This window comes from Zeugodacus cucurbitae, chromosome 2, assembly GCF_028554725.1.
Source record: "Zeugodacus cucurbitae isolate PBARC_wt_2022May chromosome 2, idZeuCucr1.2, whole genome shotgun sequence".
In the NCBI taxonomy this organism is placed as follows: domain Eukaryota; kingdom Metazoa; phylum Arthropoda; class Insecta; order Diptera; family Tephritidae; genus Zeugodacus; species Zeugodacus cucurbitae.
This window is the reverse complement of record NC_071667.1, coordinates 78,967,478-78,994,292: the sequence shown is the minus strand read 5'-3', so window position 1 is coordinate 78,994,292 and position 26,815 is coordinate 78,967,478. Positions and strand designations below refer to the sequence as shown.

The window sequence follows — 26,815 nt, the reverse complement described above, 5'->3', positions numbered from 1 at the left end:
AATCTGTGGAATTTTCGTCTGAAATTCTGACAATTGCATTGGCTCACAGTGGCTTGCACGCCTGCATATTTGCATATATGCATTGCAATCAAATAAAGGGTGTTTCTTTTAGTGGTATTGTAGAATTCCCTATAAGGATAGCTGTCAAATGAACTGTCAGAGTTACCACATGTGTCTGACATTTATGTTCAGAATAGGACTCCTGAAGAGGCTCCCAAAATTTCTCCTTGAGGTATTTTGTATACCGTTTTAAAATTGAAGGTGGAACCTACGATACAAAGAGATCGTCCGTCCTGAAAAAATTTGCAAAATTCAACCAGTCTCAAGTGCTTATATGTCTGAAAATCCATAAAATCTGCGTCTATATAAAACCCCTTTGGTTTACTTATTTTTTCGGGGTTTTCTTTGAAATAGTACATATATGTACCTCTAAGAGCACCTTATATTCCAATTTGTACAAGGCAGTCAGTGAATTCATATGGCTATTTATATGCGGCTCACATGTGAGTTTATAGTTGCTTAAACAGAGATGCAATATGCATGCTTGCATTTGGACATTAGGGTGCACCCGACGACGAAACTAAAGAAAACGGCCCACAAAACATACCAGACATTAAGATAGATTACAGAATTTATAATGTTGGTTATATATACATAGTAAATTTCTCGAAGAAATATATAGCATTGAATATATCCATATAATGAAAAAGTGCTGTAGACAATACAAGAGGTGAAACTTAAAGTTCTACATAAGAAAATCACAAAAAAAAAATTGTAAAAATGTGTCTAGCCCAATATCTAACTACCCGCAAGTTAGACCGCCAAAAATAAAGAGAGGAAGTTGAAATAAAAAAAATGTTATCAATTTCTGCTTTTTAATATATTATAATAGTAATTTTTCACCTCCTTGATGGCCCACCCTAATGTGCAAGCACATTCAATTTGCTCGGAATTATGATTTTTTTTATTTCTTTAATAAATATACAACGCGTTGAACAAAAATATGACTCTTCATGCAAATACATATTCATATGTCTGTAGTCACGTATACACCGTTATATGCGTGCATAATCCTTTTTCGCTACACGTGTAGAACTAACACTTATGAATGCAAACAAGCACGAGAATTCACGAGCACAGTGATTCTTTGACTTATTTTGAGACTGCATGTAAAATAATAGTGAGTTGATTTAGCTGAGAGGCGTAGAGCCAAGGTGGTGGCTTGCATTGGGAGAAATGTATATACAAATATTTTAAAAATAATAAATTTTAAGTAGTAACTAGTGCTTCGAAGATAATATTATATTATTTAATTATTAATTTAATTGTTTTAAATGCATAAAAAAATTCGAATTTGTAGTATTTAACGTTTTTGTTCTCATTACCTCTGTATATATCATATTTTCTATAACTCCAAGTACCTCAAAAAATTGTTAGTTTTTCAAATATTCTGATGAATTAAGGTTGTCAGTTATTAATAAGCTTTTTCTTGTGGATTTTGACTTGATTAAGACGTGATGGCATTGAATCAAACAAACATTTTAGCGTGGTCATGCTGATTTAAGTCTATTTTAGCTATATTGTCATATTTACTCTTTTGCGGTATTATATTGGCGTCCATTTTAAAAAACCTTAGCGGATAATATTCCCAATAAATCCCCAATAGGGTACGGATTTTTTTGTTTGCCAGACCAAAAGCGGTATTTTTCTGGACTCGAAAAACGTTTTAGTAAGAGTTACATTGTGATTTGAAGCATAGTCTTGCTTTAAAGTCCAATTATCCCCGTAAATTTGTGGAAATTCTATTAAGTTATCATCGTGTAAGCCCAAATACATCGATGCATTCATTTTTTCGACATATAGCATTTTAGGGTATTTCCCGCATAAAAAAAGTCCGCCCACACCATTATAGAATTTCCGGCGTGTACTCGATAAGTGTGCATTCGCGTTAAGTACTAATTTTAGGACGAAGAGTGCCGAAATGTAGTATTCTGCGACGAGAAAAACTTTAATTTCGATGATCCTGATGGATATAAAAAGTATTGGCACCATACGAAAAACTTTTGTCGAACCTGTCTCCGTCGATATTAATCTTCGGAGAATAAAAAGTTTCAAGTCTGTACCATTTCCGTAAACAAACTGTCTGGGCGGAACTGTTAATTTTTTTTTCTTTTTCCATAACTACAGAGATTTTTTTAAAGCTAAGGCTAGTGGATTTAAAGAAAAGTTTTCTTATGGCAGTGATCCTCTTTAAGTAAGTATAAACCAGAATACCTCCTGGTGTAGAAATAAGAAAAAATATTTTTTATATTGTTTTATTAAAATAGATATTGAAATTGTAGATATTGTTTAAAAATACGTCTACAAAAGGATTTTTTAAAATTCAAAATATTTTCAGCGATACAGATTTTTTAAACCCAATTTTCTTGAAACTATCTTTGTCAGAACGATATCCACTATTTTCAAGTTCCATGTATCGCTTGAACTAGCCTCATATCCTAGTTTAAAAGTCAAAAAAGTGGTAAAAAGCTTCAGCTTTTCAGGCAGTCGCCAACTTATTTGAACTCTCAATATTCACTGAACCGATTTTTTTTTTTTTAATTTTTAAAACGAATATACGAAGCTTTTTTTGTCCCCTACTATCTATACAGCTTACTTAAATAAAGTGTATGACTTCGATATAAACCATGGAGAGTGCCTAAATGTAGGCTACAGTTAACTTTTTATGGTGTATAGCCTAAATGTATGCTTCTTTTTTTGATGATTGTGATAGCAGGAAGTCAGTAGTAGATTTTAAAATTAAATTAGATCAAATAATTGGAAAAGAGAGAGTAAATAAACCATTCATTTACATTAAAAATTTTACCGAATGAAAATTTCTCCAGACATTTTCTTCTCATTAGAAGTGACACTTTTCCCACGCTTCGTGCATACTGCTGGAATTGAGCGTCGCAACATTTTGGCTTTGCACCAAATAATCACAAATAAATGTGTTTCATTAAACAAACGATCGTCTTTTGCTTTTATTTCTGATGACTACGCGCACTTAATCCCCATTTTAACAGACCAACAGCATCACCAACCCCAAACAGCGTCACCAGCAACAACAAACGCAGTCATTACATGGCGCAAGTCAAAAGTTTTTAACAAATGTAAAATATGTATTTCATTTGTGCATTTCCGCATAGTTGACTTTGCTGCGCAGCGCCACACCAAGCGCCGGCAGCGTTGCCACACACCACAATCAGTTGTTGTGCTGTGGAATGTGTAAAATAAACTATAATAATTGAAGTGAAAAAGTGAGCATCCGGAATATTTCGGAGTCACAACAAAAAAACAACATTAAAACACATAACGGGAATTACAACAACAAACGCACAATCACATATAAAACAATAAACAGTTGAACGTTGAACTGCCAGCGCTGCCGGTGCGGCGAAGTGCAAATTGTCTGGTAAACCGAAAATTCTAGTTTTGTTCATTTTCATTTTTCACCGATTTCTTTTTAATTTTTTTTGCATTTTTCATTACCCCTTTTCCGCTGGCATGTAGCACGCCAATTACTCGCCTGCTGCTAGTGTTGCCAGCGTTTTGTTGTTTTGTGTATTTTCGGTAGTTTGAGGAAGTGCATCAATTTGAGCTCGCCCGCTCCGCTGCTCATGCCCAAAATAATATACGCGAATGACACTGTCAAAAGAAGCGTTCTGAGTGCTCGACCGGCTTGTAGATGGAGTGTAGGGTGTGGATGTATGGGAATCTCACTTCACTTAACTTCATTTCTCATGCCACTGCACACTGGCGGCCGCCACCGGAAGTTGTAAAGCTGCCATTTTGTCTGTTGCCCAAAACACACACACATTCACACCCTGGAACCCGTTCATACCACCGGACCGCCATAAAAGAGCTCTGTGTCGTAATGCGGTCCACTATCCAGCTCCATCGCCGATTTTCGAGCAATAATTTGCCTCGGTTTAACTTTTCACCCAAACTTTGACGCTGCCCGCGGCTTCAGCTACGGCTGCACACCAACTCAACACCGACCCCTTAGCGGCTCCACGTGCCACACTTCATTTAGTTCTGGTTCTGTCGCCAGCGAAAGGAAGGACATTCAAATTGCTGTTGTGTTGATTTTGTGTAGCTTTTTCCTGCTTCTCTTCTTCTGCTTCTTCTACTGCCATTTTCGTTGCCTCGTATTTGCGCACCGAAGGCGTTCGATCGGGTTAGCTGGCGCTGAGTGGAGTGAGCTCTGCTTGTGAGCTGGCTGAAATTCGCTTTTTAGTGTGGCAATAATTTATTAAAGCATTTTCCTTTTCCACAAATGGCAGGCAAACGATACACGATATTGCGCAATAATAACGGAAATGAAATGTAAAAGAAACAAGAGAAAACCAATAAAAACTGTTACAGTGTGCGGTGTGCTGGCACAATGAGCGCGACGAAGCAGCAGCAAAAGCCACAATGTGGAAGTAATATGAAATGAAATAAGAGGCAAACTGCCAGTAATGGTAATCGAAACGAAATTGTAACCGAAATGCAAATGGAAAAAGTAAGAAATGGTGTGGGAAAGCAGGACAAAACTGTTCTTTTTTTTTTGTTGAAAAGTAAGGTTAGTACTTTGAGAGTAACAAAAAGTGGCTGATGGAGTTAAAAATGAAACTAAGCGTGCTATGAAGAGTGTAATGCTCGCTCTCTCTCTCTCTCTTTATTTTTTATGCATTCGAAGGTCGTTTTAATGCTTTTGTAGCGTGTGTTAGTTGGTTAGCTCTTGTATATGGATTCTGTTTTCTATAATAGTAATGCTATTATAATTTATTGAAGAACTAAGAGCAGGAAAACAAGAGCATTAGCATTACGGTAATCATAATTACAACTGGCTTATAATATTTTATTTAACAACCCAACCAACGTTTCTTGAAAGCGAAGAGGATTTAATTTTATTAAAGCGAAGGCAAGTTCGAAACTTAATTTTTTCAGGCTTTGATGTTATTGCAGTCTTCATCTTCAGCGCCACATTTTCAAGAGGACCTCAACTGGTGCGGAATATTCAAGGTTCTAGTGATATCTAAAACAAAAAAGAGTACATAAAAGTTATAGTCGTCGAGTACCATCTCCACCTGATTTGGATAATAGATTTTTGAGAAAAACGTGTTTAACCGAACGCTTCGACGCAACCGACTATGTTTTCAAATATTTCTAATGTTTATAGAATAGCTGATCTTTAGTGTCAATCTACTTTGCTCGATCACTTTTTCGTTTCGGTTGAGTACTGATGTGGTATCAGCAGAGTTTTGAATCGTAATAATTTCTATACATCCACTTGAGAGACCTCCAGCATACTTTGGAATTCTTTAACTCGTTTATTTTGCCTAATTAATGTCGAAGTTATTGTGGTCAACCATCGAGATATAGAAAAATCTGTCTATACGTGATATGTTTGAAAATAACGGGAATTGTAAAGTTTTAAAATTTGGAGAGTCTAATTGATTTATATATTTGTAAAATATTCAGCTCAATTCATTGCTTAGAGTGCCTGCAGAGAGGACGCTCAAAGCCGAGCCGAACGCAAGGCTGATTTCGATCAGCGGTGATCAAATTTAGGTCCCGCAGAGTGGATGCGAGAATTAAGACTGGACCCCACTAGTAACCATGCTGCAATAATGACCCAGCCTCCGTATTTGCCAGACATGGCGACGTGCAACTTTTTCCTGTTTCAATACGAAGCACTGTAGAAAGAGCAAAGGACTATCCCAAAAATCTAGTATGTTTCGAGTGTTTCGACGATTGGAAGAAGTGCTGACATAAGTGCATAATACCGAATGTGAACTATTTTGAAGAAAGGAAAAATAGCCAGAAAGAGCCACTGAATACGAATTGAATTAATTCGAATACAATTAACAAATAATTGCTTGAATATGGACTGTAGCTACTAATAGTACTAATTAATATAAATCATTGATATTGCAAAGAAAATTATAAATCGTTACAAGGGTCATATGAAAGAGTAATCGTTCGAAGTTAGTAACACGTAACATATTCCCATAAAAGGTGTTAAAGCAAAAGCTCGTTAGGCATTAGAAGTAAAACTGGCATAACTTCAATTTGTATTTTCGACTGCCAACGTCTAAAAAGTTTTACTCGCTCATACACATTCATTTAAACAAAAATTTATACACAAGCTGATTTTTTTTTGCAATATCCCACTCATCCTCCAATACACACAACACTCAAAGCAAGAGATTAAGCCCCGCCATAATGCTTAACAAGTGAAATTACAGTACTTTAGCTTAATGCCATGACTCGCCCAACAAACACTGAGGCAAACAACCAAAATAATAAAAAAAAAACGAAAACAATAAAAAACTTAGCGAAAATGAAAACTGTTAAAGTTTACAACAACAAAAATAACAACAACAATGTGTAAGTTAAAACTCATCCGTTGTGAGGCAGCCACAATAATAACGACTTTGGCATTTACAAACCAATGCTTTGTAGCTGGCCACCCAGCTGTTGCCTCACGCACTCCTACAAACACATAATCGCACATTCTTCCTTAACCCGTTCATCGGGCTCATCATTTTGGCTGAGTCATGTGAACTTGTTGTACATGCTCATAACAAACAACAACAAGTGGAACTAACCGAGTGTACAAAACCGCATGCCACAGGACAACAACAGCAACAACCACACATACAGATAGCGGTAGGAGGGAGGAGACCAATTGCAGAGATGACTTTTGTTTCCCATTTTTTGTTTTAAAATGTTTGTTGGCCTTTTTGGCTTGTAAGACACTTCATGAGCACTATTGTAATCACTTTGATTATCTCTGCTACCTAATGAGCTTGGATAACCTATGCGAGAGATCTTCCTTCTCCAACCTTTACATCTCTATACATCTCTATAGTACTAAAATTATTTTCTGGAGCAAAACCCGAAATTTTACATTCTGAGTTTTACCCTTGAAACCTTCGAGTAACAATTCTACAGGTCCACTTTATATTCTACATTACTTAATCTTTCTTTTCTTAAATTCTCACTAATATCAGTTTAATTATTTTGTTCGAGGATCCGGTCCGGGAACTACTTGTATATTTACTACCACATAGACTTGTGTCGAAACTAAACACATTTTTGGAAATATTCTTGAACTCTTCAGAAGGTCCGTCCATTTTTAACCATTTTTTAAATATGAACTTGATTTTAAGATAATGAAGTTTACCAAACACATCAGTTATTGAACACTCCCCCCTCAGGTCAAAATACTAAAAGAAAGTAAATGATTTAAGAAGATTAGTTTCGACAGGAAAGCAAGGCAAGGTAAACATAGACCTTAGTCTGAAGAAAACTTGATTGAAGTAACAGAAAAAATACCAGATTTCAGGTCCGAGGACTTGCTACTATGGCAGTTCTCAAAACAATTTAGGGAATGTTTCATAGAACTACAACAACAACATGAATGCTTTTTAATACCAAAAAAGAAAATATAATACTTTGAATTACCACGTTTCCACGACAGTCGGGTCTACGATAACGGAACAGACCCCGATTTATATTTGGCCAAGTACTGTCAACCTGGCAGCATTCTTCCTCAATATTTGGGGAATGTTTCTGTCGTTACAACAACTATAACTTCGATGTACCTATAGCAGAAAGTTCATTTTATTTAGTTAGACAATCTCATTAGCTCTCTCAACTCTGTTAATAATCTCCAGCTAAATATAAGCGACAAAGTTCTGCTCTTAAAGAGTTTGAGGTTATTCTGTCTGGTTTATATTTATTTGTACCTTGTGATCTCCGCACCTCTTTATAACAAACCTTCAGCGGGTTAAAGGAAGACCCCCTCCTACAAACTGTCAAGTTCTTTAGCCTGCCTAGGAGAAGAATTATTATGCCGACTTTAGATAAAGTTGCATTGCAATGAGCCAAACTTTAGCCAGATCCACCGAGTAAAACTCAAACAAACTGCTCATAACTTCGAGTGTTTGTAGGTATGTCTGTCTGCATACAGTTGGCAAACGGTCATTTCGATAATGAGCGCGCCAAAAAAGCAAATCAAGGAGAGACAGGGGAAGAGTGAGCTTCAATACCCAAGAGCTGATAGGGCCGAAGAGTGTTTTGGGGGCGGCCGAAAGTCAAATGTGGCGCACAAATTTGAAAAGTGAACTGCAAAGTCGCAATTTGTTTGTTGTGAATAAATTTCGAGGTTTTTCTACAGGCGTGTGTGTGTGTGAGTGCACACATTTTAGTTATGCAAAAGCGGAAATCCTTGAGGATTCAAACTTTGGCTGCAATTCCATCGGGTGCGGGCTGGGCCAACAGGAGTTGTTAATGCATATGCTGAATTTCCATTTTCCCGTTGCAAATGGAAGTTCTGGGCGCTGCAGTGGAGAGGAATTAACAAATGCACACACATACAGACACATTCTATGCGAAAGGCAGCTGATAAAACTCGGATGCGGTCGCCTTCCCGCTGACAAATGCCAAACGAGCGATGGCAACAAACCAACCAAGCAGACGGACAGCCGGAGAGTCAGACAGTCAGCCTGTCAAACAACCAACCAAGCGTCAGTTAGTCCACTAACAACAACTAACCAGCAAGCGACGAAGGAGAAAATGAACTGGATGTCAAGCGTGTGTGTGACCAAATGCCGAAATGAAACGAAATGAAAGGCGGACAGTTGAGCATGGCGCGAGTGGACAGCGGACAGCGGTTCGCGACCAGTTGATTTGCACACCTTTTATTCATCCCTCTTGTGCGGTACCTGCCGAAAAAATAATGTTGAAAAATTAATGTTTTATAAATGTTTGTGAGCGTTGGTATGCACCGTTGCGGCTTGGATTCGCGTTTGGAAAACTTTTTTACTGACCATGGCTGTATACATTTGCAAACATATAGCATTGTGGATTAAACTAAAATATTTTTTTTTTGCTCGCTATGTTAAGCAACTAACTTCAATGGTCATGAATTAGAACAGAATTTACTTTTTGAGCGCCATAATAAATGCATAATTAAATTTTAAAAAGGCACGAATGGCAAATGCACAAGAGATTTGTAAATTTTGCATAAAAAATTTAAAAAAAAAAAATAAAAAATCAAAAAAAAAATAAAAATTAACAAAAAAAAATAAAAAATAAAAAAAAAACAATTGAAAAAATATAAAAAACAATTTAAAAAATATAAAAAAAAAAAACAATTCTAAAATTAAAAAAAAAAAAAACAATTTAAAAAATTAAAAAAAAACAAACAATTTTAAAATTAAAAAAAAAAACAATTTTAAAATTAAAAAAAAAAAAATTTAAAAAAAAAGAATTTAAATTGAAAAAAAATTTTAATTGAAAAAAAAATAGAAATAAAAAAAATTAAATTAAAAAAAAAATTGAAAAAATAATTATGCAAAAGTCCACACACCTGTGAGATTAGTTTCGCATTTTAGCATTTTTTGCATTAAAGCTTAATAAACAGTGAAATCTGCCGAAAATACATATCATACGTGCCACCCTGTATTTTTCTTTTGACAGAAAAAATAATATATTTTTAATATTTTGTGTATATTTAAAATGTAATGTGTTTAATAATTATTTACAATTAATTTAAAATTTGCACTAAAAGTTTAATACTTATGCATTAATCGTATAACATTTTTTAAATTAACATATTACTTAGGCGGCTAAAAGACAAGTGTTACCGATATACATGAATTTGTAAGAGACATGCACTTAAGTACTACGAAACAAGTTAAAATATATAAGCTACTTAATAGACAAAAAAATAATATTGTTTTTAATTTTACTCGTATGAAAAAAAAATATTTGTATCGCTATTTCGATAATGCCGTATAGACTTCATGCTCATAAGCCGGCCTTCGTCGTCGTCGTCGCCACTGCAATAATAACAAAACTACATACAAACACATATACTTACATTTAAATAATTACTGCGTATCGTTCTGTTGGAATGTTCATTGATTGTTGTTGTTTTTGTAAACATAAGCTAAATGCACTTAAAGAGTTAAACGTCGCACCTACACCTTTTCATTACTTCTAACTTGCATAGTGAATATCCTAATAATGGCAGCACATTACATATTCAAAGTCTTATTGTTGCAGCGCGGCACAATTGGCTGCTGCTATTGATTGCTTTGCTGGTCAACTGACTGCTGTCTGCAACGCCCTAAACTATGCTCGAACTGCATAATTTTCTTGGCTTATAATTAAGTTTCGATTAAACATTATGTGAGCCATCCTCACGATTTTCGTATGCCCAGAATTTGTGGAATTCGATGAGAATGGAGACAACCGTTTCTGCTTGACCACTGCAAGGACAATGAATTAATATATGGAGCACTTGAGTTTAATTAATAAGCACGGTTATTGTGCTGCTGTGCAGACTTGAGTGCTATTCCATTTAAGTAGTTACACACACACACACACTACGTACCAATTGATTAAATCCTGCAGCGTAATTTTGTATGGGTCCTTAGACTTGACCATATCGAATATTTCGTCTTTCAAATCTTCGAAATTCACCGCCTCCGCATTGACCGCATTAATTTGTTCTTGTATGCCTTTGAAGAAATAGTGCAGCGTCTGCGCTGTCAAATAGCCCTTATGCTGCACATCCAGTATGCGAAAGAGATAATGCAACGATTGTGGCTCATGCCTGTTATCCAGGGCCAAAACAAAATCGAGAAAAGTTTTATAATCCATTTCGCCATCAAAAGTGCGGCATTCATCGAAAACGCGATCCAAAAAGACTGAAGTCAATGTGCCGGAGCCGTAACCGGCCAGCTCCTGTTTGCTCAGCATGCCATTGTGGTCTTTATCTAAATTTAAGTAGTTGCCATAGACCGTCAGTACCGACGGCATAGAAAACCAGTTTTGCTCTTGCGACTCTTTTGGCGTTTCCTCATCGCGCAGTTCGAGCAATTCGGTGAGCAAACCCGACGCGAGTATATCACGTATGCGTATGCGGCCCGTATGTAAGGGATCGAGAAAGAAGAAAAACTTTTTCACTACCGTGCAGACGTAGAAACTTTGAAAGGACGGTTGCACGCAACTGCTGATCTGTGTTAATGTTGGTATGATGTCAATAATATAGTTCTCCATATCAATTTCACGCAGATAGCCTTGACCGATCTCATCGTAGAGCGATAGGCCTATGCGTCCCTGTGTTAGCCACACTTTACGCATGGTATAGTTGAAGATGGAAACGATTTCCACTTTACCTGCAAAATTGCATATTAAATTTTGTCGAAATACCGCATACACACACAAACGGCTTGCGCGAGTACTCACCTGGATACATGGAATGGCACTGCAATTTGGCATACAGACGTGCCGTCAAATATTTGCGACATTTTGTGCTCACCGCCTCCAGCAACTTTTGGTAGTCATCATAACTGATGAGTTGTTGTCCCACAGGCGTTACCTGCGTACAATGTTTCTCCAACAAAGTCCACAAAGCGCCGAGCTCATCATTATCCAGCAATTCTTGTGAACGCTTCTGTAGAAAGAGCGAATGCGCTTCTTTGCGCAGATTTTGTCGCAGTGCATTGTTTGCAGGCGGTGGCGCATGAAAAAATTTCGGTATTGTCGCATAGGTGGGATGTAGCGTTTTGGCTGTTGCCTGCAATGGCGCATCTGCGTCGAATTCGTTTAATTGCTCTTCACTTGGTTTTTCAGTGGACACTTCGAGATTTTCAAATTCTTTCACAATATCTGGATCGAGTTCCATTCTATACACAGTTGTTGGCAGTTTTAAATTAAACTTTGAAATGAAACTTTTACGTAAAATACACTTTTATCACGGAATAAAAGTAAATAAATATTCCAGTGCACAGCTGATTTAGCGCGGTTGTCAGATAGGCGTCGTAGTGTTGCTGTCGACGTCGCAGTCAGCAGAAAAGTTGACGTATTGCGCAGAAAAATTATATTAATGACAGCGCGCATGGTTCGCAACTTGACTAACAGGGTGACGCTGATGAAAAGCATTATTAGAATTATTTGTATGGAAATACATATTCATTTGCTTTTTTATATTTGAAACTGGTACCTATTAATAAATAAAATAAAAGATAATTAAATATTTTTTTTTTAAATAAATGAACTGAGACAATTCACGAATATTCTGGACATTACTTTTTTATACTTAAAGTTAAAAATTTAAATTTAATATTTGTCCAATATTTGTGAATGGTGCCTTGTTCTTCTTCTTCTCTGCTGGTGTCTTTGACAGTTGTAAAATATTCACATCCTTCCCGTTGCTTCAAATTTGTAATTAATAAATTGTTTTATTTAAAATTTTATGAAAAATAATACAGTGATATAATATTATATGAATTAAGTGTATAAAGTAAGAATGAAGTGAACAATACTCCAATTGAACAGGGTTTGGTGCGTTTACAGCCAGCATTGGATCAACGTTCTTTAGGATGTTCCAATAAGCTTGTTGATTATTACATATTACTTCTAGACTTTATCTTGAGATGCTCTGTAACATAAGTATTAAACTTTTATTTTCTTCTATTTACAGGTTCTAACATAAAAGTTGCGTCTGCTATACTCAATTGTATTCTAGCGCGCCAGTTATGTTTCGAAGACCCGTCTTGTTCGGCTATCTTAGAAATAATACCCAGAGTATGTGGGCCTATACCAGGTATGTACAAGTAATATATGTAAACAAAATATATTTGAATTTTAGAAATTTCATATATTTTTATTTAAATTCTATTTTTAGTTCATCAATTACAAAATCATTGAATTTTTTTACATGTCTGTGTGTAGTCTTTCAGCTGTTGAAAATCAAATTAGTTAATCAAAATTGATAAGGGTTAGCGTATAACCTACAGCGCTTATTGTGTCTGTAACTTTGTCTGCTAATTACTGGTAGTCTCAAAATGCTTTCAAATTGTAGGTGAGGCCAGACTAAACGACGGTACTTAAGTGATTAATGAGCGGTATTTCAATTAATGTGTGAAGGTTCATAAAAAGGTGTGGATAATGTTACTAATCGATTAGTGCGTGTTAGTATATATGCGGTGAATATTTAATATATCCATATAAATGATAAAATGTTATAATTCGGCTAGGTGGACATGGACACCAATTAAATTGTGCTAAAGTATAATTATCAAAATCAAGCCAAAAATGTATCAATGCTTGGAGAAAAAAAACATCTCATGTCCTTTGTCTGGAGCCGATACCAATTTTATTGAGAAAGAAACCAACATAAATGATGGAATAAGATTCCCAAAACTGTAATCAATTTCAATTAGCACTTATTACCACATACATACATGCATATGTATGAATATATGAATGTATAAATTTGAACAAGTTTGTACTAAAACGCAAATAAGTTTCTCAGTTTAACTAAAATTTCATTTTCTCACACAAATAATATGTAATAATAATTTCATCTACAGTGCCGTGTCTACTTTTTTGCCTTCCACATCCAAGTGCAACTGCTATATTCCATTAACCAACTTGCAACTTGAACTTTCAACTATTGCGCAGTTAGCTTGAAGCGCTTTTATGTTTGCACAACAGTCAGTCTATATGCAACGGTTAATGCATTTAACCCCGTAAAATGGTGAACAGCAGCAAATTTTATTGTTTGCTTACGACACTGTGTCCAACTGGGCTGACTCATTTGCCACTATGCAAGTGCTGCAAGTGGACATGCAACTCTAAGGTCTAGAGTTTATATCCATATATGCATATATGTTTTACTGCTAGTATGTGACATTGGCTTTCTTGAGGTTTAGGGTCAGTTATGCAGCCACTATGCTGGTGATAATAAAATTAATGTTGTTGCTTTAATTGCCACATACAAAGTGATTATTTTATATGGTCTATTGTAGTTGTTGCCATTTAAGGCAATTGCTGCACCTACGAATGTATGCATGGATGCAGTTGTAGGTATATAGATATATAAATTCTTTTGTTGGTGTCTTATATGGACAGTGCTCGTACAGTGAACCCATTTAAATATGTCTGTTGCTGAAGGCTTTAAATAGAATTTCACTGAATACAGTTCAGTTACTGAAGTGTTTATATTTCTCACAGTAAAAGGAGATATGTCTGTTGTTCGTGGCAGACTTCCTCACAAGACAGCTGACTGACTTTCAATATATCATTTTTCTGTATATATAGTAGTTCTTATATAATTTAAACGTAAATTAAACTTCTCCTGCAGAGAGTATTCACATTGGACTGCTATTCTGAGTAATCTGTCCTTAAACTGGACGATTTTTTACTAGAGCTTTCTAACTGAAAAAGCTAAGGGATAACTAGTCTAGTGTAAGCGTTTCAACATGGGTTTCAAGATTTCACAAACGAGATCAACTGCAGCGTTTTCGTGTCTACGCGTTAAGTTAGCCGAACATATCACTTCGGTGGAGAGCTTAAAGCTCTAAGGATACAATTGACGACATGTATTAAGCTTTCGAAGGTGTCTTAAAATTTGAAGAATGTTAAACTCATAATAATATCTACATTATAAGCGATGTGAGCACCTCCTTGAAGCACTTTATAAGATCATACAATAATTAAGAAATCAAAGCACTAAACGAAGCTTAAAGCTTTAAGTTTGATCAGAAAGAGATTTTAAATTATATAATCAACAAGAAATATGGTTTTATTAACAAAATCCATCTTAAATGGTCTATTTTTACATGTCTATATATAACAACTATACAAGTATTCAGTTGTAAACATATTCATATGTGTAGCCTCCTTTGCAAGTCCTTATGCGGTCCGCATATATGCATTCACCCTTGTAAACTTGAAAGCAACACACTTGCAGCATGCAATATTGCTTTATTCTTGCATATCCACAGGCGCATACAGATGAACCCTCACACTATCTCACGCCCTCACTCTCTGACACTTGCATATGAACCTTGACGTTTACATAACCGCTTGCGTGGCTTGTGTATGTGTGGGCACTTGTAATGAAGTAGAAAAATAAAATAAAATAAAATTTTACAATCAATATTGAAATTCTTGTGCTGTGTGGTGTTCATGAAGTGTATCATCCTTGTGTTGCATATATTGGCTTGTCTGTGTGTGTATGTGCGTGTTTTCATGAAAGCGTAAATTTTAATTGAACACGCTGCATGTACTCGTATTGGCCAGCTTATTGTTGACCTGTTTCATACACACTTAAGTCAAGAATACACGAGCGTGTTTGTTGTAACCTGCTGAAGTAGGATAATCAAGCGACGCTGAAAGCGAAAAGTAACTTAAATATGGTTGGCATATAAAATTTGTAGTTAAAAATTTAATCAACAAATTGGTTTTATAAAATACCAACCGTTATTAGAAGTGAACAATGCATATATGCATGTATACCGTTATTTTCATTTCAATGTATAAATTAATTACTGTTTGCGTTCGTATGTACATACATAAAGTAGGTATTCGAGTAAACACTCGAGTTCGCCATAAAATAGCCAGTCAGTCTATATTTCTTCTCGACGCTTTCATTGCACTTGTATTGAATGCTTTTACTGAAATTAATCATTTTAATCCAAACAATTGTAAGACAATGCGTTGGCTGCCTGCAGCTGACGTGCGCAAATTCAATGCGAATGGGTTACTCCAGGTGAAAGCTATTCGGAAATGTATATATATGTAAGTATATCTAAAGCCTTAATAAGCTGGTTTTTCAGAGCTTTTCTACTTATGTTTGGTCAAGATCATGCTGTAAAGTTGTTAAATAGCGGTTCGTCTAAGATTTAAGCCAACTCCGAGCGACAAAAATAATTATAAAAACGAGCTCTTTAGTTCCAGAGAGTCAGTAAGCTTTATAAAAAAGCTCTTCGACTTCAGAATTCTTTACCAATGCTATAGATGTTCCATGTAAAGAATTATAGAAAATGATCTTTTTTTGGGTACAGAGATATTCGGCCTCAGAATTATTTACGAATGATTTTCCTTGTAAAGAATTATATAAAAGGCTTTTTGGTACCACAAAGCGAACTTTTTAAAAAGTTTTTCGGGTTTAGAATTGTATCGAAAAAGCTTTATAAAAAGCTCTTCGGCTCCAGAATTGTTTACGGATGCTTTAGATGATCTATTTAAAAAATTATAGAAAAAGCTCTTTGGTACCACAGAGAGAGAGAGAAATCTTTATGAAAAATCTCTTTGGCTTTAAACTTTGATACGGATGCTATAAATTTTCCCTGTGAATCCGTTAAAAATATGCTTATCCATGTTTGAGGCCACAAAGGGAGTTTTGAAGAAAGCTTTTTGAAAGCTTCGACCATCAATGTGTTATGAAGAAAGCTCTTTGGTTCCAGAAATAGAAATAAAGTTATAAAAAAAGTTCTTTGGCTTCAAAGCAATCTTCGGAAGTTCTATGTTTGTCTGATAGTCTCCCCCAGAGCCAAAATTTTGACCGCCTTTATTCTCAGAAATAAATCAATAACTCACACGTTCGCCCTGAAATGCCCCCCGTTTGTTATTATTGCATGTTTGCGCTTTCGCTGCCACATAAACACCAATTCATTTGCATCGATTTTCAGCGCACACAACACAACACCGAGCACAACAAAAACGCCATCAACGTCGACGCGGTTGTGACAGTCCTTATTTATGATAATTGCAATTTTCGTATTCGCCACCACCACCACCACCACTGGCAGCTACTTTATCATACGCTTGTACATTGCTGGCGTTGACACCGTTAAGCGTCTTAAATATGCACGCAAACACACTCACACCTCGAATATAACAACAACATACTCACTCACGCTCAATCGTATATACGACGTCTATAAGACGATCGCGACAACAACAACAGCAACAACAACAGTTAAGGCGCTGAAGAATGAAGAAAACCGCCAAGCAACAACGAAATGATTAAATCCCTTGCAGTTTCGGTCACGGAGCGTGGCCTTTGTGCGCCCAAAATTATGCAACGCGCGAGTGGAGGAAATGAGTGAATAAGTAAGTGCTCTTACGTTCGCTGTTGCATACTTTTTTGCGCGCCGGACTTCATGCATTGTTGGCAATGCCACTTCGAAGTCCGCATTTGCTTTTTCATTGTGCCCACTAAAGAACTCGCACAAATAGTAAGTCAATAGGATTGAGAGAGTTGGAAAATACGTTGAGAATTTTAAGTAAATTTCGCCTATAAGCTGTCGGCGAGTATAAGTGCCACTGAAGGCTGCAAGTAACGGTTGGATTTTTTGTGCTTTGAGTATGCTGTGGATAGAGATGAGAGGCGGGAGAGGGAATGTGAGCGAAAGTTGGCTTTGGTGTATGTATTGCCTTTAACGAAACTGAATTAATTGCCTCTGTTTTGGCTTCCGTTAACCGTAATGCAATTAAATAAATTGCGAATGCAAACAAAGCAAAATTTGAAACAATAACAATTTGTACAAAGAGCTTTTCTTCGGTTTTTTTCTTTTTGTTTCGGCAAACAACCAAAGTGGCAACTTAAGTGGTTGCATTAAGATGAGTGTTGCCATTGTGCCTAGTATAATTGTAGCAAAATGGTGGAATAGTTTAAAAGGAAAAATAAAAATAAATAAGTTTTGACCCGGTATCCGCCGCGAAATTTAAACTGGTATAAACTTCTAGTAGACTTACGACTTGGCCACAAGAAGAAAATTTTTATTATGAATTATTTATTGTTGTTGTAGTAGCAGTTATTACAAACTTTTCGAGTAGCAAAAACTAACTTTTGTTATTGATAAAATCCAAATAAAGGTCATCGAGAAAATAGTTTGCTGAGTAGGGTTAACTCGCCGCAATTGTTCGAGGCTTAATCGATGGAACATTTTTGAAGCTATTTTACAGTTATAGTTTTAACTTAGTGATTTTATCTGAACTTTACTCCTTCGTTCTGTTTGCTAAGAAGGGTAGAATGACAGGTTTAGTTCTCTTGAAACGAAGGAATATTAAAGCTTTTATGGGATCTATTAGCACAGAAATGAGTGAAATTTCTTATTCTCATACAAAAGTGCGGAGATTCTTTTTCTTGACTGCGCGGTTATAGCCGAGTCTACAACAGCGCGCCACGCCAATTGGTAATACAAAGTGAAGACAGGTCCTTCTCCACCTGGTCCTTCCATCGGAGTGGAGGCCTCCCTCTTCCTCGGCTTCCACCAGCAGGTACTGCATCGAAAACTTTCAGAGCTGGGCACTTTTGTCCATTTGAACAACATGACCTATGTAGCCAGCGTAACCGCTGTCTTTTTATTCGCTAGACTATGTCCATGTCGTCGAACAACACATACTGCTCATCATTCCATCTTCTGCGGTATTCCCCTTTGCCAATGTTTAAGGGACCATAAATCTTCCGCAAAACCTTTCTCTCGAAAACTCCTAGTGCCGTCTCATCGGATGTTGACACCGTCCACGCTTCTGCACCATAAAGTAGGACGGGAATACTTAGTCCATAGTAGCACCTGTTGGCAAGAGTGATTCTGCGTTGGATTTCAAGGCTGGTTCCTAGGTATACGAAATTATCTACAACTTCAAAGTTATAATGTCAACAGTGACGTGGGAGCCAAGATGCGAATGCGCTGACTGTTTGTTTGATGACAGGAGATATTTCGTCTTGTCCTCGTTCACCACCAGACCCATTCGCTTCGCTTCCTTATCCAGGCGGGAAAAAGCAGAACTAACGGCGCGGTTGTTGTTTCCAATGATATCGATATCCTCATAAAATCAACCTCGAAAAACTACCGATTGTTGCCTATGACTCATGAATATCTGTGTCTGTCGAAACCTATAAACAAGCCAAGTATTTCACTCATAAAAGAATGGGTTCGGGTTCTGGTCTCGAGTTAGCTGTGCTATTAGAGTTATAACGATACTAAGTGATGATCTTAGCTAATGAAACCCGCAGAGCAAGACCTTATATATTTCACTACTCTGAAAAGGGGAGATATCCAACCAACATATTCCCTTTGCTGCCGAGTTCAGTAGGAGGCCATTCATTTGATGTTCAGATTAGCCTGCAACCAAGTGAGAAAACATGATGGAACCTCCTCCACTCATACATTTGTAATATCTTTAGAATAGTCTAAACGTTCTTAATTCATATTCTCAATTCTCATAAATATTCATATGGCTCATATTCTCCTCTATGTACATTCTATTTCCCTTATTTACCCTTATTTTCTGGCTATTATCATCTGTTCATATGAATTATATGTGTCTTCAAATATATTTACGATTATATGCGGAGAGTATTATTACAATCGAATAAGCATAAATAAAGGTTTATTGCAACAGCTTAGCAGTGACACTTGCTTTAGATATAGAGTTCTCAAGGGCAATTGCTAAGGATGAATCCCTTTTGATCCTCTTTGCATAGAATTTACAAGCAGACACACTTACTTACAACATTTGTAAATATAGTAATAGCCAGTGGCCAAACTGCCATTTATTTTAATAATGGTGGTCGGTTGGCCATGACAATCTGTTTGTCATAAACTGTCAATTTGTGGTACTTGTGGCTTAAGTGATGGGTGTTTTCTCATATATATGAGTGTATACCTTTTTAGAAGATTTGAGTTCTTTGACACCAAATATTGTTATTAGCAGTGAAATTACTAGATAAGTTGTCATTAAATTTTTTTGTTGGGTTTCATTTTGTACTTAAGCTCCTTTATTTCTGTATTCTAAAGGTATAATTTTTCGCGCACAAATGTAGGCAACGTTTAAAGTGTAATAAACAAAATTGCATATTTTTAGGCGTTATTCTAATTTTTTTTATATATAAATATTAAAATATATTTTTATATTTATGTATATATATATATTTCTATATATATTTACACAAATTATTATAATAAAATATTAAATTAAATAATGAAAACTCTATATAATAATTATTTTCTGAAAAAAAATTCTTGTTTTTCTTACAGTGTCATGCAGTACCGTTACTGTGACGAAATGTCAAGCCGCCTTAAGGACATTACAAGCCTTTCAGTTCTTTCGTCCAACCTGCCTTTGCAAAGAGCCCGGCATGGATCCGGATTGTAATCATTTTCGTGATTTTCTCTTCGATCATCCATGCGGTTTTGTGCTTAAGAAAGGTGGGTCTAATACTATATACAATTGAAAATGCTATAATAACAGTAATTATATTTTTTTAAAAGAGAAAATAATTAGAAAAATTATCAACCATCACCTAGCCTAGGGGCTGATTTTGATTTGAAATTTCGAGACTGAATTGATGAGATTTCTCATAAATCCCACTTGAATGTATGTTTTTGTTTTTTGAAAAATTCCCGTTATTTTTTGAGCAAACCTCATTTACATTGTTTTATTGATTGTATGATACAAGATTGGTTCTAGACAATAATAATTCCAAAATCTCCACTTCTTCCTTATTTTTCGCCTCCTGAGCGCCTCTTCGTTAATAACAACATCCACTTTTATTAAATATCCGTTTAGCTTAGATACTTATACGCAATTAATTCGACGCCTCATTACATTGCCACAATTGTACACGCTTCTAGTCACACACACACACTGAGAGACGCTTTTGGCTGCGTAGACACTCCAGTGCTTAGCGGCATGCTGAATCTCGACGCACTAGAGCAGCCGAGCAAAACACAATAAATTTTCCTAGCAACTCCTTGTTGCCAACTCCAAACAATAGACAACCACAACAACAATAAAAACAATGACAAAACCAACAACAACAAATGGAGTGTATATAGACAGCGGGGCAGGAGAACAACTTCAGCGGCTTAAGACGACATTTGTACACGCTTATGTATGTATCTGTGTCTGTGCTAAAGTTGAGAAGATTTATTGTTATTACAAAGTGAAGCAGCGCACTTCAATCATGCGGTGAATTACGCAGCAACAAATTGTAATTTATAAAGTGGAAACTCATGAGGATACGCCGTCGCCACTTTGCGGCAAAGGCGCACGAGACAAGCGGGAATCATTGAAAGCAAAAGCAGACTGTCTGCGACGCTTTGAAGACACTACACAAACATACACACATGCGATAAATGTGCGCTGTGGAAGACAAGGAAATTGAGTAAAGTGCACCTTAAGTAACTTATCCTTACTGTTCTTTTTTTATTAGCTTGAAGTGCTATATATACTGTTGCATACTTACCGGCGCTTGACGAGGTGTGAGTGCAAGCACTGAACTAAAGCTTGTTGAGCATATAAAACAAGCAAATCACTTTCACGATGGAGCGTTAGAACTACATAGCTGTATATGCTTCATGTTACATATATGGTGGTATGTGTGTGCTTGCCTCCGTGCACCTGCAACGTGACAATGCGCTCATTTATAGCGTCTCATCCGATTGCAGCAAAGTCAGTAGCGTAATGCGGCACTCAAGCATCGCCACATGCCATGGCATATCAGCCGCAACTCGTAGATACACCTTTCACAAGTCGCAACGCAGTTACCGGCAGTCGCTTAGTAGCCGTCGATGGTTGGTTAGTGGCGGTGGCAACGGCAACATTTCATACAAAGACTACATATTGTGGCTGTAACAAGCACTATCTGTGGCTCAAATGAAACAAAGGCTTGATAGCAGGAATATGTTGGGAAGATAGATGAAAGGATTGCAAGTTGACAGTGTTTATGTGCGTTCTTCTTAGAATATGTGGCTGAACAAAGTATGCATGGAGGTTTTTGGTAGCAATATTCCTTTACAAATGTAAGGGCACCATTTCGAAATATTTTTTTTAAATCTTCAACTCAGTTGGAATGTGTTAGTAGACAAGTAGTGACTTATATAATATATCTGCTATATTGCTACCTCTCTAGAGTCTGAGTAAATGTTCAATCGGATTTTTTATACTCTCGCAAAATGTTGCACAGAGTATAATACTTGTGATGGCCTAACGATTGTTTGCAACGACTAAATCACTTATATACTTGGTATATATATGTACATATAATATATTAAAATGGTCAGGATTATGAGACGAGTTGAAATTCATATGTCTATCTGTCCGAGTTATTCTTATGTTATAGATTGAAAATAGGAAAAATCTGTCCACAACCACGCTTACTTCCCTTATGACGCAATTCTGAATTCAATCTGATTCGTTCACTTTATAATATACACCACAAGAATCAATAAAGATCACGGAAAAAATGAAACTTTACACAAAAAAAAATAAAACACTACATTTGAGAAATTGTCGAAATCGGACATTAAGTTTCCAAGGCCACATATGCCGAATATGAAGACACTGAGGCCTTTGAATAATTTTGTACCGAAAATAACGGTAAATCTTTGAGATATTATAAATTCGGAGGGAATATTTTTCATCTAGAAATGTGTCTCTTCGCCAAATATGGGTGAAATCGAGTCATAACTTCTACTAGCTCCCATATACTTAATATTAGAGATTTCAAACATCTTTTGGGCTTTTTCGGTATATATAGGTTAATATGCGAGACATTTTAGCAGAATTAAATGAATACATTATCTTGGATATAATATAGCCTTATGGCGAGAATGAGTGAAATCGATCTACGGATTACCCCAGCAATCCTAAACAATATAATGACTTTCGTTCGAAAATTGAAATCTCTTTATTATTATAATATATTTTAAATATTCTCATTTACATTAGATGACAAAACCGATTCTTTCTGGGTATTGTACCAAATCAATCAATATTTTTTTAAGTACTTGTTATACCAAATACTAATTTTTTTTTTTTTTCGAAGATCTCACCTTTATCATCTGTCATTTCAATATTACCAATAAATTGTATGAAATGTAGCTTATATCCATATTATTAATTTTCAGTAATTAAATATATCCGGCAATTGATAATATTTTTCAAAAGCCTATTTTTGAAATTTGCAGGCAAAATTTTCGATTTTAAAAGGAAATTTCGAAAAACTGAGAAACCACCTTTATTACTTATGACACAATCTCTATAAAATAAATTGTCAATTTTATGACAATTTAATAAAATTTCTTTTTATACTTTAATAACCAACAATTTATTTAACAATCAAAAAACATCCCTTCACTGCCTAACCTACAACGAGACATTTCAAAATACTCACAACCGGAATACACGAAGATAACGATTTTTCTGCTTAATTCGATTTTGGTTTCTGCCACCATTACGCAATTTTACATTTTCCATATAACGGCAGTTACACACATACACAGATACATATAAGTACATCAGCAGGTGTGTTTGTGGTTGCCAAAGGAAGTGTGTTGTGCAGTAAGAAACGCTCAAGTGCCTCAAAGTAATTTCCGTCTAATGGCTCTCCAGCTACGTCGTAAGTATGCGGCAACAGACGGCATAAACACATATGCCCCGACTATAAAATACCAATTTTCTGCAGTAACGAATACATAGTAGAGAGTGAGAGAGTACAAGAGTGTATGTGTGTGACTTGTTTTAAAGAAAATGAAATTGCCAAAGGATTCATATGAGTTTCTGTTCGGTTGATGTGCAAACCAAAAAATATTTATTCTTAACTCTTTAATTCACTTTGAAAATAAAGTGAAGTTGTTCGAGCAAAAGATGCTTGTGTATATTTGTTGTTGTTTTTTTCGCATATATAGAATGTGTTAATTTAGTTGCAAATATATAATAATTAAGAATCAATTTTCTTCTCAATTGCAGCCGAAAAGGATCCATATCCCATAGATGCATTGCCGACATGCAATCACGCATTGTCTGTGTGTCAGCAGGAACGTAAATGCCTCAAGCTTTTCGAGGATTTCAAGGCACACTGTAAAGTGCGAGACAATAAGTGCAAAATGGAGAACAGGTAATTGAATTGAAAACGAACGAGTTTATTAAGAGGAGAGGTTAAAAGTAATATATTTTAATTACGGTATTTAGATGAACTGAAATATAATCAAATTGAGGAGTCGACAAGAGAGTTAAATTGTTGATAGTGAATGCGTATATAAACGCAATAGTGATCATATAAGGAGTAATTTATATTGAAATTTTCCTTTTAAAGAAAAAACAAACATGTTTATTATCATTCCAAAAAACATTCTTTGGGATTTATTTTCTGAAGATTATCTTTTTCAAATGTTGGCCGCTGCTATGTCTCACATGATCTATCCATTGAGTCCAATTTTGAATGGCTCGTTCGAGCACTTCAACTGGTAACTAGCGAAGTGTTCTCTCAATAAATCCATTGTTTTATGCGATGTGTGTTAAGTGGGGTCGTCTTGCTGAAACCAAATGTCGCCGAGATCACGAACTATAATTTCAGGCATCAAATAGTCGGTTATCATGGCGTGATAACGGTCGCCATTGACGGTTACGTTCTCACCGGCATCATTTTTAAAGAAATATGGACCGTTGATTCCACCGTCTCACAAACCACACCATATAGTTATTTTTCTGGATGAAATGGTAGCTCTTGAATCTCTTCAGGTTGCTCTTAATCCCAATTCAGGTTGTTCACATACCCATTAAGACAGAAATGGCTGACCATAAGTTGAGTGAAGCGAGCGAAACACATTCTTTACAGAATGGGAATTTTCGTAATAAAGTTGAACAATTTGTAAATGATGTTTTGACGTAAGTCTTTCCTTAATGAAATACCAATCAAACTGAATAAAAATAACATGACACGTCTCACCCGTGATCTGACAAAAAAAGATATAGTAAAAAGTTCATATTTCATATAAATCGGTTGAGTACCGGGCATAAGTTTTGGAGTTTTATATAGAGTATAGTGTGAGGAGAATAATAAACCTACTCACTACTTGTACAGTAAAAGGTGGACCTGTTTTGCGTTCTAACTAAGAATGTTCCGAAAATATTAGATAAGGAGAGTTTGAACATTGTTGAATCTGTTCTATCCTAGTCCTTTCCTCTTACATATATCGGCACTCATTTTAAGTTGTCCTGACGAATAGTTTGTTACTGCTTTATTCATATATGTTGGACTCAGTTTCATATTGCAAAAAAACCCATGTAGAGCTCATATTCATTCAATTTTTTGTCATATTTCTGCAAATATTTTATACCAAACTCTATAAATGACATGAAGTTCGACACTTATTACTTTTGCATATCTGCACAAACTTAGCTTATTCCAACTTTTGTACAACTGTCTGCCAGTTAGCGGTTATGGCAAACAAACTACAATAAGTTCAATCATCAGCTTGCTTTGTTTTGCCTGTAGCGCCGCCGTCGCCGACTTAATTAAATCTATCGCCATTCGACGACGTCAACAATCCGCAGTTAATTAGCACAGCCAATGGCACTGCTGCGACACTTCAAACACCGACCCACTGCTGTGGCACTACGCACCCTCGCTGCAAGCGCGCACCACAATTCAGGCGGCAACAAGTCGCTGCACTATTCAACTACAATTAAAATCAATTATTATCATCGATAATGAATTCTACATAATTAATAGCTGGGGTAGTGCCAACAGCTGTGTGAGAGCGTCTGCACAATGCAGAGACCCAACGCACCCACTTCATGCTTGTCGCTGCAATAGCGCCAATGTTCAATAGTATTCGGTTATAACTCATGCTTTCCTTTCTCAGACGCTTTTCGGCACTGCACCCTCCCCCACCGAGCCCCCTGAGGATTTGCATGGAGAGAAAAATAAAGTTTCCGAGTTCATAACTGAGTTCACCAGCACTTTGGCAGTTGCTATGGAGGGCGCTCCGCAACTTGCCATTCACATTCAATGCTTCGCCGATTCAGACGTTGCATGCAACATAATGCTGAGTACGCAGAGGGGAGAGCTGAATAATTTATTATATATGCTTGTGTGTGCAGGGGATCCATTTTAAGTAAGTGTGTGTGTGTGTGTGTGTGTGTTTGTGACCTTTTCAACTGTATATTTGCACTGCATGCATACACTTACTCTCTGTCTCTCTCTCTCTGCTACGCACACACACACACACTCATTTGCACTCACTGCCACATAAAAACTTATGGCCAACGCAACCCCTTGTTTCCCCTTCGCTTCTAATTGAAATTTGATTGGAAAGAACGTCGGCTAACCGCAAGCAGACCACAACACATTGGCGCTTGCGTCGCATAGTCAAATGGAAAAAGTTCAGCTGCTGCAAAAAAGACTCAACAAATTTGGTCACTAAAGTCAAATAAGTAAAGGAAATGGCACGCAGACAAGCGTTGTGGGTGTGTGGCTCAGCTGCAGACGAAGAATAGTGAAAGTTCCTCTTCTTTTATATATGTATACATATATATATTGTAGATGTCGGTGTATATATTTCTGGCTGGTAGTTATGAAAAAGTTTTGCTGCCCTCAATTACGAGTGAATCGCTTTATTGCAGCCAGTAACTTGAGCACTCGAGTGCATTATATTTGAATAGTTGGACAAATTGGTGCCAAGAAACATTCTCACAACTATGATATATGCAGCCAAAGTGCGGAAAAGTAAAGAAAATTAAAAGTGAATGAAGAATATCGGAACTTATTTGTATTCGCATAACGAAAGTTTCGAAATGTCGGTAAATATTCAATACATTTTTCAGTTCAAACGTTATTTATAAACTCAAAAATTTTTATACAAATTTCATTTTGTATTGAATTTATGAATTCTATGATAACTGTAGCCAATTTAATTCTCATTTTGTTCGATTAAATTACATATGGATTGGTGTTAGAACCATTGTTAGAGTTCTATTTGAGCATCTCTCTCTAATTGTGGGGTGTTTAAATATTTATAAGATATATTTATAGTTTAGAGTCCCTCCAAAAGACTGATAGTGTTCTACATACAACAATTTCTCTGTAATTTTTTATTTTCTTAATGAATATACTAAGAACTCTAAAGAATTCACTATGATACCACACCTAATAATCAAGATTTGTATATAATTATGCGTTCAC

At 36.1% G+C, this 26,815-nt stretch overlaps 2 protein-coding genes across 12 annotated transcripts in view; one reads left to right on the top strand and one right to left on the bottom strand.

Moving 5' to 3' along the window:
• LOC105213327 (uncharacterized) overlaps window positions 1-26,815 on the top strand; it is a 201,062-nt gene that overhangs the window by 125,444 nt on the left and 48,803 nt on the right. The window contains exons 1-7 of one of the 10 annotated variants that reach the window (XM_054232004.1): window positions 12,219-12,349; window positions 12,530-12,652; window positions 12,734-12,826; window positions 12,911-13,019; window positions 13,086-13,253; window positions 19,884-20,054; window positions 23,599-23,746. In XM_054232004.1, coding sequence (XP_054087979.1) covers window positions 19,985-20,054; window positions 23,599-23,746 — 218 coding nt within the window. In that variant the 5' untranslated portion in view covers window positions 12,219-12,349; window positions 12,530-12,652; window positions 12,734-12,826; ... (1 more) ...; window positions 13,086-13,253; window positions 19,884-19,984. The other 9 variants (XM_054232010.1, XM_054232025.1, XM_054231996.1 and 6 more) reach the window with 9 other exon arrangements.
• On the bottom strand, window positions 9,827-11,899 carry LOC105213326 (serine/threonine-protein phosphatase 2A regulatory subunit B'' subunit gamma). Of its 2 annotated transcripts, XR_851772.3 has the most exons (4): window positions 11,293-11,899; window positions 10,436-11,222; window positions 9,934-10,310; window positions 9,827-9,878 (listed from the first exon to the last, which is right to left on the bottom strand). XR_851772.3 is itself a non-coding variant. In XM_011186059.3 (3 exons), the coding sequence occupies exons 1-3, from the start codon at window positions 11,729-11,731 to the stop codon at window positions 10,220-10,222; spliced, it is 1,317 nt and encodes a 438-aa protein (XP_011184361.1). In that variant the 5' UTR covers window positions 11,732-11,899; the 3' UTR covers window positions 9,827-10,219. The 2 variants fall into 2 exon arrangements, 1 of the variants encoding a protein (XP_011184361.1); XM_011186059.3 differs by having other exon boundaries at window positions 9,827-10,310.